General features: G+C 47.4%; 2 protein-coding genes across 2 annotated transcripts; one reads left to right on the plus strand and one right to left on the minus strand.

Moving 5' to 3' along the window:
- Window positions 1-483: 483 nt before the first annotated feature.
- On the plus strand, window positions 484-9,147 carry LOC135823229 (uncharacterized). Its single transcript, XM_065336076.1, has 6 exons — window positions 484-983; window positions 2,642-2,794; window positions 3,190-3,308; window positions 5,184-5,288; window positions 6,833-6,900; window positions 8,576-9,147. The coding sequence occupies exons 1-6, from the start codon at window positions 596-598 to the stop codon at window positions 8,715-8,717; spliced, it is 975 nt and encodes a 324-aa protein (XP_065192148.1). The 5' UTR covers window positions 484-595; the 3' UTR covers window positions 8,718-9,147.
- A 2,352-nt stretch (window positions 9,148-11,499) lies between these two features.
- On the minus strand, window positions 11,500-11,802 carry LOC135823530 (uncharacterized). The gene has a single exon (XM_065336374.1). The coding sequence runs from the start codon at window positions 11,800-11,802 to the stop codon at window positions 11,500-11,502; it is 303 nt and encodes a 100-aa protein (XP_065192446.1).
- Between the last annotated feature and the right edge of the window lie 6,310 nt (window positions 11,803-18,112).

Here is an 18,112-nt window from a genome sequence, read left to right on the forward strand (position 1 = left end):
ACGTGAGTAGACCAGTCTATTCAACCATGGTCAACCATGGTCAACACTGGTCAACCGTCTTATCTCTCCTCGGGCATGCATAATCAGGAGAAAATGCGCTGCATGCAGGTCTGTCTCAGCAGCGTGCAAATGCATGCTGAGAAAAAGGAGTACTTTTTTGTTGTAGTACTTGTAGATCTACCGCGATGCGGGGTACTAAAAAACGGTTTTTGGTACTAAAAAACGGTTTTTTAGTACTCCGTGCACTAACCGGCGCTAGGCTAGCCGGCTGCACATGCAGGATCCTATCATCGACCTATGCATGCTGAAACTGGTCATCTCATCTGGCTTTCACCTCCAAACATTTCCTACTCACAAAGTGCTACATGTATACAGTACACACTGTATACAGTCTCTTTTGTTCGACGTTTACCTCTACAAAAATGTAGTTAGCTATCACGGTGTCAGCTGCTCGTTGTCAAAATTATGTCAAAGCTCTGTTGGCAGCAGCAGAGAGAGAGAGAGACAATCACGCTCAGCAGTGCGGTGCATACATCGATACATCTCCGGCTCCTCTCTTTTTTTCGTATTACAGCGTACCAATTCGAATTCGAAAATGAGTACACATGAGACTTCTTTCTCGTGGAATTCTGTTTTCGATTGGCTCCGATCTGTTTACGATTCCGGTTGGCTCATCTTTCGTGTGCTTTTTAGTCGTGTCAGAGGGCTAATGTCATCAACGGAGAAAATCGTCCTGAACGTGGGGTCAGGCAGTGATGCCGATCCCTCTTCAAAACATAGACCCGCTGAGGTCGTCGCCTCAGATATGCAGAGATTCATGTTGAACCTGAAGGGCTCTTTCATGCAAGATGACGGTCGTGGCGTAGATTATGCCTCCATCAAACGAAGTGATGACTTCGCTGAGTTCCGGGAGAAATGCAAGGAGTTGCGGGGTGTTGATGTTTCCCTGCTTGACGAGGACAACAAGAAAGCATTCTTTCTGAGTAAGTGTTTATTTAGAAATAAAACATCAAGAGTCTGGGAAAACGCGTTTTGAAAATTCTAGACTGTAGCCAACTAATTACCTGCTTTTACACTTTTACACCAGATCAGGATTGTTTCAATCTATTATGTTCTGCTCCTCTGACGCACAAGTATTCTTGAGTAATCACCCATGGAATGGTACAGAGTATCTTGTCACAGAAAATTATAGGGGATGTATGGTCCAAAATCAAATGTTCACTACTCGTAGTCTTCAGGGTGCCGGGTCGAATGGTCTTGGTCCGAGGAAGCTGAGACGCTCCCTTCCTCCTTTATTCCCAATCGAACTTGCCACTTCCACTGAAACTGGGTGACTGCGCCCTACTAGATGGGGATTTGTATGCAAAATGCCACTAAGAGCGCCATTTTGTTCTTATACAGATGAACGAGATTGGCCCAGATGTTGTAGTCTTTTGGATGCTGAGTCGACTGGTTTTGGTCCGAGAAGGCTGCGATGCAGCGTCCGGCCCTTATTCCCAATCGAACACGGTTGAGTAAGCGGTCACGTGCTGATGCGTGCACCAGTCACCTGGTCACCGTGCCTGCATGCTACAACTTTCACACCAAGGTTCAACTCGAGTGACAGGAAAGCGCCCTAAACAGGCTGTAAGTAATTACAGTAGTTGTAGCATGCAGGCACGGTGACCAGGTGACTGGTGTACGCATCAGCACGTGACCACTTACTCAACCATGTTCGATTGGGAATAAGGGCCGGATGCTGCATTGCAGCCTTCTCGGACCAAAACCAGTTGAATCAGCGTTCAAAAGACAACATATGGGCCAATCTCGTTCATCTGTGCTTTTAGAAGAACGAGATGGCGCTTTTGGTGACATTTTGCATACAAATCCCCATCTACAATGTTGCTCGATGAAATCCAGTCGCACCACTCACGTACGTGCCGGGCGTTGCGCAGCCCTAGACCTGCGAACACTGGGCTGCGAAATGGTGCAAGGTGCAGACTTGAACGACGCGGCTGGATTTCATTGAGCAGGACTGTAGTAGGGCACAGTCACCCAGCTTCGGTGATAGTGGCGAGTTCGATTGGGAATAAAGGAGGAAGGGAGCGTCTTAGCTTCCTCAGACCAAGACCATTTGACTCAGCACCCTGAAGACTACGATTAGTGAAAAATTGACCCTTTCCCTGCCAAGCCTTGACCCGGGGTGCTGGCCACGTAATGGTGAACGCAAACTTACAATGCACTCACCTGCATGCTCAGGTTCAGAACTAAATGTAATGTATTAGATTGTCACTTCACATTGATGGATTTTCACGATCTATGGCTTGTTGGAAAGATCTGGATTTGACAAAGACGCCACGATAGTTTCCAGCTCAAAATACATGCCAGGAAGACTGCTATATTGGCAACAGTCTGCAGCATCACCATCCAGTCCCTCTAACTCTGTGATATCAGGATCCGGAAGAGTTTAACCGTTCCATCCATATTCCAAGCATGTGTCAGAATACCCACAAGAGAGTTGAGTGTTATTATGCAGAGAACCCCTTTGATACCAAGCCAGGAACGTACTTCAGAAGTAACTAACTCACACACACACACTCTTTCTCTCTCTCCCATTGTGCGTGTGCGGACTTTGCTCTCTGCGTACCCGTGGCTTGTCTAGATGTTTACAATGCTCTGACTGTGCATGGCCTGGCTAACATGGAGAGCCTGCCATCCAGTGTGCTGGAGGCACAGGACTTCTGGAGCAGAACGTGCTATGACATTGGTGGCCATGTGTACTCGCTGGATGACATTGAACATGGTATCCTGAGAGGTGAGCATTCAAGTCTTTGAAACTCCCCAGATCTTCATCATTTTGCAAGAACTGTGGCAATAAGCCCAGCGATAAGGCAGATTTTGCCTGTGCTTCTGGTGAAGTAAAATAAAGCTAAACACAAACAGATACGCTGTATTCCTGCACTGTGCCATAGAATTCTTGCGCCGCAGTTTCATGCAGCAGGGCGAAGGGTGAAACTCGCGTTGCAATGGAGTTTCCTCCACCCTGCCGGTGGATGTTGCGCACTTCCTGGGCACTGGAGTTGGAAAGCCCTGCTGATGTAGGTTTAGAATGTGGCGTGTACAGAGCACTATACCCTTCATCCTCTTTTCCCGCAGTTTTGTTTGCTTTTGTAACTGCAGTTCCCCGTACTTTCTATGTATGTGCTGCAGCAAATCGACCGCATCCGGCCAAGAAACAGCCGTGCTTTGCAGAGGACGATCCTCGCCTGTCGCTCGCCATGGACAAGGTCGATCCCAGAATTCACTTTGCACTTGTTTGTGGAGCGAAGGTGAGCGCTGCTTCCAACAGGTTGGCCTATGAATACTACAAATCAGGTTTCAATATACATGTATGTATAAGTCTCCACGGGCCATAAGAAGCTGTGCTTGGTACGTATATGTACATGTAGAGTCAGAGGTCAGATGACTAAAAGAGCATGGACGGGATCCTCAAAAAGAAATTTTGTCTACATGTATATTAAAATCAGCAAATAACTTATGCTATTGTAGATTGTAGGGGTCAAACGGTTGTACAGGTAAAACCTGCTCCAAAGACCACCTGGACTCAGCGGCCACCTGCTGTGGACGACCGTATTTGTCTGGCACCGTCCGTTTCACGGGCATTCTGACTCGCATTCAGCGACCACTCGCTCGACGCGACCAGCGACCGGCTTACAACTGGTACCGATCGCCAGTTCAACGACCACTTCATGTACTACAGTAATAAAAAATAAATAAAATAAAAAAACTTCACGACTTGAGTATAGGGGCGCGCGGATTATGCTCGCACGCACCCGATATTATGCTTTCGGGCATTTCCCGCGGAACTTCGAAAGTTCTCTCCCAAAACATCGAAAAAATTCTCAAGAATTCCCCCCCCCCCCCCCCCCAAAAAGAACCCCAGCACGAACCGTGCCTTGCGCATGCTCTTTAGTATGCAAAATGGACGGTCAGGCACGTGATCACTGCATGCAGGATCTACACGTACATGTACTGACTGTACACAGCTACTATGTACTCAGGCTGCGTCCATGGATGCGCGCTTGTTCTCTGTTCTCTGGGCCTCTGGCCGGTCAAACTTGACAGAATTCCCCCAAAACTCTTCTGAAGGTCAATGGATCTGGCAAAAGATCGATAGAATTCCCGTAAAATTCCCAAAATTTTCTCATCGATAGTATTCCCAAATTATTCCGGGAATAATCCGCCCACCCCTACTTGAACACTCGATCTGAAAATCGTTTTCCGAAGTTTTGCGACCACGCCGTTTTTTTTGTTGTGGTACGGTGCATGTACAAAGCACAAAGGTCAAATCGTTCTGGTTTCTTGTGCTGTCTCTCAGTGCCACCACATGCATGGCTTGTACACTACAAGTAGTACAGTGCACTACAATGTATCAGTACTTCACTATATCACTCCCCTTTTAAGTTACGCACTTCACCAATGCACAGCACGAAGTGCGAGGATTCATTTGATACCCATATCACCATATAGGGAGATCACCTGCTTTGAAAGACCACCTGTTTATAAGACCACTTTGGGCTGGAACCATGCGTGGTCGCTGAAACCAGGTTTTACCTGTACCTTTAACTAACGAACGGGTAATTTTCTTAACGGGCGGGTTAGCGGGTATTCTTTGGCAGCCATGTTTATTTTGCGCATTTCTCACATAAATCATGATTTAAAATACTAGATTGGGCGTCACTTTTGTGGTAGGTCTGATCTCCTCGCCTCCCACTGTTTTAGGAGTTGCATCTCCGCCTTAATCATTGAGGGTGGTGGTGTTCTTACGGATGCGGGAAATCAGGCTAACTGGCTCTGACGCGAACCGTAATTTGTTCTACATAATTATAACTGGGCGCAGAAGAGAAGTGCTGTGAGAAGTGCTGTGCGCCTTTTCAGGGCATGACAGTATATGTATGAACTACATGTACAATATAGGCTTCTCACAAGTGCTTATACCGGCTGCGTTTGGCATAGGACTAAGTGAGACAGGCCCCCCTCCCCTCACGATTTGAGTCCCTGTGAGTGAGACTGCATCCTGCCCCCGAGTTTCAACCCCTGTGCGTGGTAATGCCTCGCCTGATTTCGAACCCTGATTACATGTCTTGTGGTGTGCTGACACTGCCCTGCTGCTGTCTGTTTGGTGTTTCGTTGTTGTATTTCAGTCCTGTCCTCCCATCAATGTGTACTCGGCAAAGAACCTCAACTTTGGCCTGGAAGCAGCGACGCGGAACTTCTGTGACGGTGAAGTTCGAGTCCAGGATAGCAAGGTTAGTTGCTCGGTCCACTTAGAAAATGTGTGGGATTCCTGCTGGTGATTCAAAGTTAGAAAGGCAACTACAGTTGTACGGACTCCAGTTAACAGTTGTATCTAAGATGTAATTTCAGGTGGACTAAAATTTCGGTGTCAGGGACCTGCCAGGTTTCAGGTGTAATGTAGAATTAGGTGACCAGCCTACCCCACGGCTGTTTTTTTGTGCGATTTCACGCCACTTAACAATATGGCCGCCGAAAGTCTCGATTGGGCTTCAATGGCAAGAAAATTTGAATTTTCAAATCGTCAGAACACGAGTAGGCCATGGTTTCCCCTGGATTTTGGAGACTAGTCAGCCCGGACAGCCCGGGGAACACGCTGATCATCTGCGTCTTGTTTCAAGCTTTCCGCTCGTACCTCACATGACTGCCTTTCCTCAAAGAAACATTTGTTCTGTGTCGTGCGACTTTGGCTTCGTTCTGGAATACTCCTTGTGTCGTCGCTGACAAACTCGGCTCCGAGAAGCCCTTCCCGATTTTTTCCCAGCTTAGGTCGATTTTTTCCCAGGTAGAGGACTATCCTCTGGTTGTCTTCCCCAAGTGTCATTAGAATACGCGCGTGAACTTCTAAATACGCGCGACGAGTCAGGAGCCTGTTTTCTCTTGATTTGGAAGACAAAATGGTGTGGCCCTTTAGTTGCTGTTGAGTGTAGAATGCTGCTTCCTGCTGTAAATTGCTTAGTCGGCATGTGGGATATTGTAGAAGAAGACAGCAGCCGGCCAAGTGAGCTTGAAATTGTGATATCTACCCTATTGTGCGTTGAACGATTACGAAATGTCTAACTTGAATGTTGTACACGCGAGCACGCCAAGCAGAGGCTGACAATCACTGGCGAGATCAATCTCCAGACTGCCAGGAGTACTTCGAGCAAGTTTGAAGCGGAAAGACAGCTAACTGGGCAGGCCAGGATGCCTTTCCACCCTCTTTCTCTCTCAAATTGCCGAAAAGTCGAGTATCTCGCTCGAGCGCTTTCAAAACTTTTCTCTTGGTTTCGCATCCCAAATCGTGGAACCACGCGAGGATCGACATGAGTTTCTTGCAAAAACGCAAACTCATCGCGTATTTGTACTATTCGCACAATGTTACATAAATCGCACCGAACGACGCCATATTGATAAGTGCCTGCACGTGAACAGCCGTGACCCTTCATATACAGTGCATACTCTAGCGCCTTTTAGGGGTAATCTAAATTTAGGTGCCTGGTTTCTCTACCGAAATTAAAGTTACACCAAAATTAGCATGTTATGCAGTGCTTCAATGTGAGTATCGTATCTATGTGTGACAACGGGAATGTTTTTTCAGGTTGTGGGCACATGTTTGGATAGTTAGAATGTCCAGATATTACATTAGAAGTTTCCCCCCGGAATTTGGGGTTGGAATTATCAGGATTCCACCTGTAGTTACGTCATACATCTTTGGCACACCATCCGATTCGGGAGTACAAATTTCACTGTGCTCGGTATTTATGTGTCTCTCCCTTCTTTGCTGCTACAACTTTAGGTTTCTATGTCCAAGATCTTCCTATGGTATGGTTGTGATTTCGGAGAATCGGACGCCGAGAAACTCCGGTAAGTAACCTTTTTCCTCGCTGTGCTTGCTTCAACCGTGGTAGGGGGTCTCAGCTCTGCATGAGGAGAACACAGCAGATTTCTTTCAAATAATAATTGTTGCGCTATTTTTGGGTTTTCTTGGTCCCATTTGTATCTATGCAGAAATCGTGAACCGGAGCATGTGAAACCACTTGACTAAGGGGTCGTCACAAAGGGTTTTTTGTCGTCCCTGAGACGAACATCATTCATTCGGGGAAGAGGGGGTGCGAGCCAAAATCGCAAGTCAACCGACACTGTACATATGTGATGTACCGGGTACATGCGTGTGATTTTTGTCGTCCAGCATAGCAAGCTGTGTTCGTTTCAGAGGGAGGGGAGGGGGTCTGCGTCTCTGCAACGGCAGAACTTCTCATCACGTGATGAACCCGTACACACTTTTTGCACTCTGTGCACGATAGGGTTGGTTCACATAAGCCAAGTCGGCGCCGGGAAGCACCGGCGCCGGCGGTGAGCCAGCTCCCGATCCATCCCGCATATGGTTCGAGTACCAAATCTACTACAAAGTCACTGAGCACGGAATGTGTCCGAATGCTACGGCAGGTTTGCCAATTGCAGCTTGAATTTTTCTTCTTCAGTAGTTCAAGGTCTTTCGGTGATGGCCACTCGGTGCTATCTTTTACTGGAGATCATGAAACTACTTCTACACCTTTTATTGCAGTCTAGTAGCGATGGTGTCGAAATTATGCATGCAAACGTTGATGAAGTCACAAGAACTTGCCAATGTATACTTCGTATTTTTTATTTGTTTCAATTGTATTTGTCTCATAAGTCGCAAAATAGTCAAGGAGATCATCCGAAGAGGACGGATTGGTATGCTGACTTAATTTTGCCACCTTGAAGCGACTGCAAGAATGGCGACCGGACCTCATCTTTAGCTTCAATTTAGGAAAATTTAGGACGAGTCTTGGTTTGAAATTTTGACAAAGTCTAGGTCCCGGCACCGGCCCGAAAGGTTCACAAACCACTTTTGGTCAAAATTCTACGGGATCGGTGCCGGGGCAGATCGCAAGAGTTGGGCACTGCGATTATTTACCGTATGATTTTGTTACGACTGCGTTGGTTCACATAATCGCAATGCGCCAGGTGTGGTTGCAAGAGGCCCACCACCGGTGACTCCCGGCGCGTACCGGCAATATGTGAACCAACCCATAAATACAGGGCTATACGCAACCCAGCTTTGGCTTCAACTCTCTTGTGGTCACTTTGCGCTGTTTGCTAGCGTAACCTTTTGAACCATGTCACGTGATGTGAAGTTCTGCCGTCGCAGCACTGCATAGAGGCTGTGCAGGCAGTTGCACACGTTTGGGGGTTATAATATAACTTGATTATATTCTTGATCAGAGCAATCGTCAGTAAACGTATGCGTAGGTAGGTTCATGCTGCACAATGCATGTCGTGCATCGCCTATGCTGCTCAAGTACGACATCACTAACCTGGGGTCGCGTTGCAGAAAACCACGGAGCGGTCTTCCATCCGCCCCACCTCACGGAAGGGTTTGAAGCTCTCTGGCGGGAGTTTCTATGACCCTACACTTGTAGTATTTATTTTTTTGTACCCCCCCCCCCCCCACGTGTCACTTTGGAACACTTTGTCTAGCCTGTGTGACTTCTGTGCTGGTTTTGTTCAATGCCAGGTGGTGCCTGCCATATCTGAAAGAAGACAACTCGGCCGAGGTCACGCGTCTTCTAGATGCTGCTGGGGACGGTTCGCTGGGCTTTCTGTCTTACCACGCGTACAACTGGCAGCTGAACGGCAAGGCGGACAAGGAGAGCTGATGTGTCTACTTCTTGAAATCATCTCCTCGAGCTGGTGCTCGTTGAACGCTGCACACACGCGCGCGCGTCCTTCTACACCGGGTGCGTGTTGTGCTTTTTCGGTGCATGTTGTTCCACCTTGGCACCTTAAACATTCATTGTATATTCTGCACGGCTGGCCCTGCAGTTTTATATTTTTAGTTGCAGTATTTACACTATCCATGCAAGTTGTTGAATCGTGTGGCTCGTCGAGCCAGACACTGCAATACGCTGGTCACTGGCAAAGTCCCCATCTGCTTTTATTCTGGTACTTTATCTGAAATCTACCTACTGAGTCATCGGAATATTTCTTATATGTTTGTACACATACCGGGTGTGCTATTTTCAGCACAGCTCTTCACATTCCATAGGGTGGCTCATTGGTTGGGTTCTCCCCAGGAGAACAACAAGATACGACTCCAGTTGATGTCCAGTCATCGTGACCTTGTTTGGGCGAAACATAATCATTGCCACATTGGTCACCAGAGGCACTGTTCCTACCAGGGAGTAGTAAAATTATACTAAAATACCTTCACTACTTCCTGGTTCCTATGCCTATGACCAAGAGTAGATAAGCAAGAGTGTGCAACTCCGGATCTCTCCTGCACAATCTGCAGATACCCCCGCCCGCGGCGGAATTTTTTGTTGACGTCACCTTTTTTCAGAGAAACGCGGATTTTGCCGCAGAGCAGTGTGAGAGCACGTGCTGGGCACCGACCTTGTAGTGTAAAGCCAACCCATCCGCGAGCCGCACACTCTTGTTTATCTACTCTTGCTATGACTAAGCACGGCAAAGTGAGTTGTACCTAAATCGATAATAATTATCGTCTCAATCTGCGGACAGAACTGTTCCGTCCTTTGTGGAGTCATCAGTGCATCATGGAGAAAATGAGGCCGAACCTGATACAGTAGCAATGAAAAAAATTAATAATTAATTATCGACTTTAGGTACTGTACAGGCAGAAAATTTCGTCGGTCAATAATTTCGTCCTACTCCGAAGAAAAGGAGTTCGTCCGGTTGAAAATTTAGTCCATGGACCATAAGAGTGTATTGAAAAGCTAGACAAATCTACATTCGTCCTGCATTTAATTTAGTCCAAAAGCTCCTTGGACGAAAAAGACGAAATTAATTTCCAGACGAATATTTCTGCTTGTACAGTATACGAAATGCGGTATTCATCAGGTTGACGGGAATCGCGAATGGGAAAAGTCTGAAGAAAAAATTGACTGTCACCAACAGGACTCAAACCAGGGACCCTTGCTTAGCGGTGCTCTACCACTAAAGTAGAGTCACGCGCCGTAGAACGCCCAGCCTCAAATGCCAAGAACGCCACGGCCTCAACTTTAGTCAAGACCAGGGATTCAGTACGAATTGTTTCTAAGAAGAAAGAACGTCCCAGGCTAACCCCTTGCAGACAAAGTTATTGGGCGCATGACTCGACTGTAAGCCATGGTGTAGTCGTCATCCAAGCAGCGACTGTTCAGTATTTTCTTCGAATATGAGTTTGTATTATTACCGTAAAGTACCGCCAGAGCGCCCCACCATCTCGTCCTTTCGTGGCCGCCTTGTGGAGGTGGATTCCTGTCTGTAGGTCATACGACACGGACTTTGTACGAACATTGCACATTGTGCAGTCAATCCGTACCAAGTTTACCTTCGAGCGCGACATAAAAGCATACCAAGTGTGACCTTAGTACACGAAGGTTCTCACATCGTGCAAACTTATAGTAGCATCCTGCCATACGATTTTCTTCTCTTGGCTGTAAAATCAAGGTGGGGCGCTCTGGCGGTACTTTACGGTACAGTAAAACCTGTCAAGGCGACCACCTGTCCTAGAAGACCGCCACAACCAAGGGAAATAACCCTGGATAAGGAGACCACCTGGTATCAGAGACCACATTCTGAAGGGCCCTTGATCATTGAGCAGTCGTCTTAGACAGGTTTCACTGTAATGGTGTGTACATCACTAATTCAGAGCACAGTCTGACGTGGCTACTGTGTGCAGTTCACTCTTAGTCTCTCACTGATATGTCGTGCATTCAGTTCTAATTTTAGGACAAAATTGCATGACTTAGCGAGGGTGCGGGACTCATGGATACTGCAGCACGAGCAAACTGTGCCGGGGGCCGGGGAGCACCGCATATTGCATGGTGTGAACTGCATGCTCCATAGTCAAGTTCAGCCATGCACTCCTAGATCCTGGGGGGGGCAACAACACCATAGAGTGTACTCTCCATGATGATCATAGTCATCAGACTCATCACTCAACAGATCAGCTTGACTGTCTGCGGCGCTTTGAATTCGATAGAATGCAGCAGTTAAAGTTAGGCTCAAAAATGGCATGGTCATGCCAACGCAAGGAAAAGGAAACATCAAATCTGAAAAGCATACGGTCGAAAACCTACAGGTAAATGGCCTTTACAAAGTACTTACTGCTCCGGAGTATCATTATTGATAGGAACTCCGAATGAAATACTGTGACACTAAACTCTGCTACTAACAATAAATAATAATACTAATAATTAATAGGTTATCTAACGAGCTGACAGCGTGGGGATCATGCCAATAAATAATCCTTTCTATCTATGCCATCCAAAAACACTATAGTGGAATGTGTACAGTCAAGGATACTCGGGCTGACAGTATATTTGCTTGGTCAGGTTTCCCACGGAAAGGGTCGATAGTACCGGTACTTGTGGAGAGAAACAGGATCACCATTGCAAGCTCTGCAGTAGAAAAAGCGCTCAAAACGTTCCGTTTATCTTACTTCAGAGCGTCCACTTCTTGAGCCATTTGTGTCATGACACAGAACGGACAGCAAATGGTGGAGAGGAAGTCCGTAAACGCATTTCCGTCAATGCCGTTGGCCTCGCGCACGTTGCCTCTCAAGATGCACATGGCAAAGCAGCTCACGGCTGGCACGAGGGTCAGGAAGCCGCACAGGCAGCAGCTCTGATCCAACTTCTCCGCAGTCTTGCCAACTGTGTAGCATGGCACAAAGTAGGTCAGCAAACATATGGTGCAGTCATCGCAGCATCCGCACAAACCATGCTGGAAGTCGGTCATCTTGACGGTGGAAAAGTGGTTTTAGTTCAAATGCCAGAGGGAGGAAGACGAGCAGTGTTAGGACAGAACGAAAAGTAGGCTTAGCTTCAGAACTGCCTGACTCAACAACTGAAGCTGGAAGGTCTTCTTGCTCAAAAACAACTGTGTGTACGATAATGTACAATCATTATGCCATGCATTGCAGTTTGCTTGCGGGGATGCAGGTACTAGGTGTGTGTCTAGTCTGTGCAGCTGCGGTGCATGCGCATTTCCGGTGGCTTTGTTCTGTTGTATACGTGTAGGTTGTACTTGCCATTTTTGGAGTACAAATGACGCAGATCTACCATATATGCATATGCTGTGCGCGCCTACCATATCCAGGCCATGCCATGTGTGCACATGTGACACCTTACATGACTACAATCATGTCACTCATGATGCTGGCGCATGCCATATTCAGCCTTTCAGGAGGCCGAGGGCTACATCGACATGGTCATAGTCATGGCCCAAATTTGCTCGGCCTACTTCGATATTTTGCCGCACAATTCAAAGTTGCCACAATTTTTTTCGATATTCTGCTTGGCATTTCCTTTCTCCGTCGGTATTTTGCTTTGGTTTTGCTCGAGATGAAATGAGTTCAATGGAAAACTCAACGATAATTGTCGCTGATGACGACGATATTTTCGATTGAGCTCCTGCTGCTTCTCAACTTTCCACTGAAATGTAGCCATGAGTCTGTTTTCTAAACTGTTGTGCTTGTTTTCAACCTTGGTGACTGATTGTGTCGAGGAAGTCCCTAAGAAGCCTTGGATTTTTCGAAAAGCCCACCAAAACTCGATATTTTGCCGGCTCAAAACTTGCCGGAAACTTGCACATCCGATATTTTGCTCAAAGAATTGCTAGCAAATTTGGGCTATGACTACCGAGGGCACCCCCGGGTCCTACGATCTGTGCAGTGTACTCAAGCGAGGTACAGCAGCTAGGGCTTGATGGCTGATCAAAGCCCGAGGGCTTTGATCAGTCATCAAGCCCGACTGTACCTCGCTTGAATATGCTTCAGACGATCCCCAACAATTTTTTTGATTCAATTGCTTTATTCTTTGGGTAATCTCGAATGTGGACCGTGAATGTCGGCCTTTCTTTTGGGATTTCAGAGCAGCCTGAACTAGCCCTGAAGTCTAAAGTCACCTTGAAAAGACTGCGATTGGGCATGATCGATCAGGGCTTTGATGGTTTTCGCGGGTTGCCCCTGACAGCGGGCTTTGATGGAATATCAAAGCCCGCTCTCCGAGGCTGCTGATTGGTCGTAACCTAGCAAAGGGCACGTGGGTCGTTTCAAGTGAAAAAGAGATCCTGGAGGGATGGACTCGTAATGCAATGGTACATTAAACTTTTTAATAGCAATTAGAACGAGGTCAATCCCGTTGCCTAGGAGCTGACCAATCAGCAACTTTCCCGCCGCGGGCCTTATCAGAGTTTAAGGTGGCAGTCTGGGTTCAGAGGGTCAAAAAACAAAGTTTCGATTTTCTGTATTTTTTCACTGGCAGCGTCTTGTGTATGGTCCAAAGGGTTTATCCTGAAAATTTGAGCGTAATCGGGTGCTTCCTTCCGGAGATATAGCCGCGCAAAGTCTGCACAATTGTTTTTGAAATACTGAAATATCAGCAAATTTCTACAAAATTTAGGTTTGCACACTATTCCGATTTTTACCGTCAATCTTTGAGCGATTTCATTAAAATTTTCTGGAGCGACTCCTGGTACTCCTCTGCGCTGCAGACTGACAGCCGCGCACGATCTTTGTCACCATGGCAACCAAGATAACTTTTGCGCATGCGCAAATTCAAAAAAATTCAAATTTCGACTCTCATGATCTCAGCTGATCGCTCTGCTGTTGAAACTAGTTACTTTTGGAGTAATTGTTTTGGAGTAATTGTTTCTTGGAGCTAACCCCTTCGTTGGCTACTATGGGGAAGTCTAGAGCCAAGGGAAAGCCCGGACGATCTAAGAAAAGGAAAAGAACGTTCTATGGAGTGTCTCAGGCGCCGAAGGCTCCCTCTGGTGAAATTTCGCCTGCAAAACAAATTCCTGACTTGCCACTGTCTGATGACGACCTTGAAGTGTCAGCTGAAGCCACGTCTTCAAACAGCGATAGTGATGGAAGTGGCGGTGAAGTCGACAGCAGTTCCTCCGACAGTGACTTGGATGAAGAGTGTGAGGAAGGGGCGCATGGATTTCGCCTGATTGATCTCGAGTGCCTTCAGCAGCTTTTGTCAGCTGCAGTTTGTTGCAGTGGCTGTAATGGCGCAGTCACGATCAGCGAATCGCAACGGGGAGGCCTTGCATCATGCCTGGAGCTTTCCTGTGTTAACTGCGGCGACATAGCAAGCGAATTTATGTCCAAGAAGTTCAATCGGGTCTGGGAGGTGAACAGACGAGCAGTATTCGGAATGCGACTGATTGGCCGTGGACGTCAATCAATGGTAAAGCTGGCGGGTGCACTGAATATGCCATCACCTATGAGTCGGTCGACATTTTACAGCCATGCTAAAGGCCTGCATTCCGCGTCCAAGAGCGTCGCTGAGCGTAGCATGACTGAGGCAGCTGAGAAAGCAGTGTCCGCAGCAGATGGGGGTAGCGATATCGCTGCTTCCTATGACGGTACCTGGATGCGCCGAGGATTCGCATCGCTCTTCGGAGCCTTCACTATAATTGCATATGATGTCGGCAAAGTGGTGGACTGCGAAGTGCTTTCAAAGTTTTGCCACAAGTGCACGCACTTGGCGTCTAGAAAAGAGAAGGGAGAGCTAACCAAAGATGACTATGATCGACAGATTGCCGAACACGATTGCTCAGTCAACACCACTGTATCAGCTCCTGCCATGGAGAGTGCAGCCGCCAAGACTCTGTGGGCCAGGTCCTTTGAGAGCCGCAAGCTGAGGTACACCACCTACATTGGTGATGGAGATACCAAGAGTTTTAAGGCTGTGCGTGACGCTTGTCCGTATGGGCCCGAGGTGCCTGTAGTCAAGGAGGAATGTGTCGGCCACGTTCAAAAACGCATCGGTACCAGCCTAAGAAAGCTGAAGAAAAACCTTGCGGGCAAGAAGCTTGCTGATGGGCGCACTATAGGCGGACGTGGTCGCCTCACGGATGCCATGATCGACAAGCTGCAAGCCTACTATGGCATGGCTGTGCGGAACAACAGCGGAGACTTGCAAGCCATGGCCAGGGCCATATGGGCATCCCTCATGCATCGTGCATCCAGCGACAGTAAACCTCAGCACCAGTATTGTCCGCCTGGAATTAACAGCTGGTGTAGATGGCAGCAGCAACAGGCAGGTGGTGATGTCTACGCCCACCACAATATCCTGCCAGAGGCAGTATGGAAGGAACTGAAGCCGGTCTACATTCGGTTGTCCGACCGGAGTTTGCTCGAGCGCTGCCAGAAGGGTGCTACGCAGAATCGCAACGAAGCGTTCAATGGACTCGTGTGGCAGTTGTGTCCAAAGACAGGCTTTGCATCCGCTCCCACTGTCCAGATGTGCGTCTACCTGGCCGTGGCCTGGTTCAATGATGGAGGTGTGGCAGTGAAACGCGTTCTGGACGAGATGGGCCTCCCTACTGGACACCATACGACACGTCTCATCAAGCTGCTAGACCGTGAGAGACAGGCACATGCTGCCAGAAAGAAGTCAGAAGAAGGGAAGAGGTCACGAAAGAAGCGAAGGAGGATCAGGAAAGGCATCCAGGATGAGCAGCAAGAGGAAGAAGGTTTGACATATGAAGCTGGTGGCTTCGACTAAGTTCTAGTAAGTTCTAGTTGGACAGACATACCTCCATCTGTACTTGCACAGAGCACTTTTTTTCTCCATTTTCCACTGAGTCCCGTACCTCTTAGACAGCGTAGCGAAGAACCTGTAAGTCACAGACCCCATAAACCATACATTTTTGGAAACTGTGAGCATTTATCAAGGTGCTAAGTGTCATGGATTTTTATATTTGTCTAGTAGCTTTGAGTAAAGTGCTACTGATCGAGGACCTAAATTTTGCGCGATTGCATGATTTTTGTTTGACAGCTTGAGTACTTTGTTCTGAATATGATTTCAAAATTCCGCTCCACTTAGCACCTAGGTATATGTGAAGGAAATCCTGTGGAGCACTCAGTTTCTACCCAGCTTCTTTCTGCGTTTGCATATTGCGTCTAAGGTATTGGTGGTACGGCATAATCGCAGATTTGACTATTGTGTCTGCGGATTCCCATGTGTGAGCTTGATTTATACTTCATTGGACTTAGTGAAATACACTGGGTATGTGGTCAAGATTTGAGCAAAATTCATCAATTATTATGGAAGTTACGGCTGTGTTCATGCGGTCGGGCCGCGAACCCAGACTGCCACCTTAAAGCCCGCTCACTTGTAATTTTACTACTCTTTGATAATGAAAACTGCTTTATGGTCACATTCTAGGCCTGGACATGTCCAAGGCGTTTGATACGATTAACTGTATGTTTGCAATAGAACGTTTGCACGATGTCAAGCCAACCACACAGCCATTTAGAGATAATTATTATATTGCGGTGATGCAACCATGGATAATATGGGGCGCAACGGACAGTTCGGTTTATGTATTTTTGGTAGCCCATAGAGACGTGGCCGGACGGAACCAATGGGCCGCATTTTGAAGAACTCTTCCTCCGATATCTGTTTACTTTTGGCACTGTATTTTGTTCTCGTAACACATCATTGAATGTATATTTGATCATTGTTCAGCATGGTTACTCTTCAGTCACGACTTTCCACTAATGAATGTGACAAGAAAATTAATTCTGGTAAACTTTCATGACTTCGTTGTAGTGTGGCGATGACTGCAGAATTTGTTCTCTTTATTGCTATTATAAAATTGTTGTCTCCACGTCGATTATTTGATTATTATTATTATGGAAGCTTTCTAGAAAAAGTTATTGTGGTCTAGTCCAGGACCTTCTGTTATAATTATAATGTCTTAGTGACTGAAAAGTGATGTATCTATTCAATTCTGAACATCTCCATGCGTTCCAGGAGATCACTGGCACAGGAGAACCCTGGCCGACCGTAGACCGCTCTTGCCCCACAACAACATGTACACGGTTTTGTGCTACATGGAGCCGATCGGTCTGGGCCTGAGTCCTGGGCTGAACACAACTGACCCATACATGTACAGGAGATCCGGCATGATAGCTAGTAGCTGCCTTGAAAAACAGCACATCATGTGACATGACTTTCGTGTCCGCCGCAGGGTACCAATTTTCTCAGCGGCTTTCGTGATCAGTGGCATTGTTGTTGTTGTTGTAGAAGTTTATTTAACGTCGCACCACAAACAGGCGATTTCGCCTCCTTTGATACATGTGGACGACAGAAGGAATGAGAGAGAGGGGGGACAGAAGTATGGAGAGAGGAAGGGTAGAAATAAATAAGCAATCAACCTCAGGGCTACACCAAAGCAAAAACGGAATGGGAACATACTATAATTATACAAAATAGCTTCATACATATATTGCAAAACACGTTTACTATTCTTCAGTCCGCTATACCACAGAAACACACTAGCCGAAAAGCATTTAAACGGAGCCATGATGCGCTTTTAGCAGGGCACAGAACTGAAGGTGGCTGGGCTCGGAACGGAGATCAGGCGGGAGCTGGTTCCACAGGACTGCGCCGATGAACTGCATGGTCGCTCGACCCGCAGGACCGGGCCAAAATGGTACTCGAACGAGGTGATGTGCTGCTCCCCGAGTGCGGTCACCAGTAACTCTCACGAAGAAGCTGGTGAAGAGGGAGCTAGCTCGGGAGAACAGGCATTCAGTGGTCGCATCCACCTGAGGCTGCCATGACATGCTGACAACCAAGATGATGCCAATGTATAGCGCCATTAGCGGGCACTGGACTGGTGACGCTTGGCAAGCTCGTCAGTAGTTTACTTGTAAGATCGACACCAGAATGGAGAAGTTTCTGGGGAATCTGGGGAAATCAGCGGCTGACAAGTCAAAAAATAAGGCTCGCGTCGAGTGTTGTCCGAGGATGGAGGAAAGCTATCTTGCAAGCTCCTGTCATATGAGGAAGTTGAACACAGTCGCGAACGAGTACAGTGAAGCACATGTTCTGTTTTGTCCATTTCTCCGCAAGTTTCTGGAGGGACAAACCCTTGGTCGCGTTGAGGATGAGCCCACGGGAGGCTAGCCAGTGAGCTAGGCTAGAGACGGCTGTTGTGAGCTCAGACGAAACGAGGTCAGCGCTTCGGCGGCCGGGAGTCAAGGCTATTGTCGTCTGCAAACTGGAGTGACATGCCAGTAGTC

Source organism: Sycon ciliatum, chromosome 8, assembly GCF_964019385.1.
Source record: "Sycon ciliatum chromosome 8, ocSycCili1.1, whole genome shotgun sequence".
In the NCBI taxonomy this organism is placed as follows: Eukaryota; Metazoa; Porifera; class Calcarea; order Leucosolenida; family Sycettidae; genus Sycon; species Sycon ciliatum.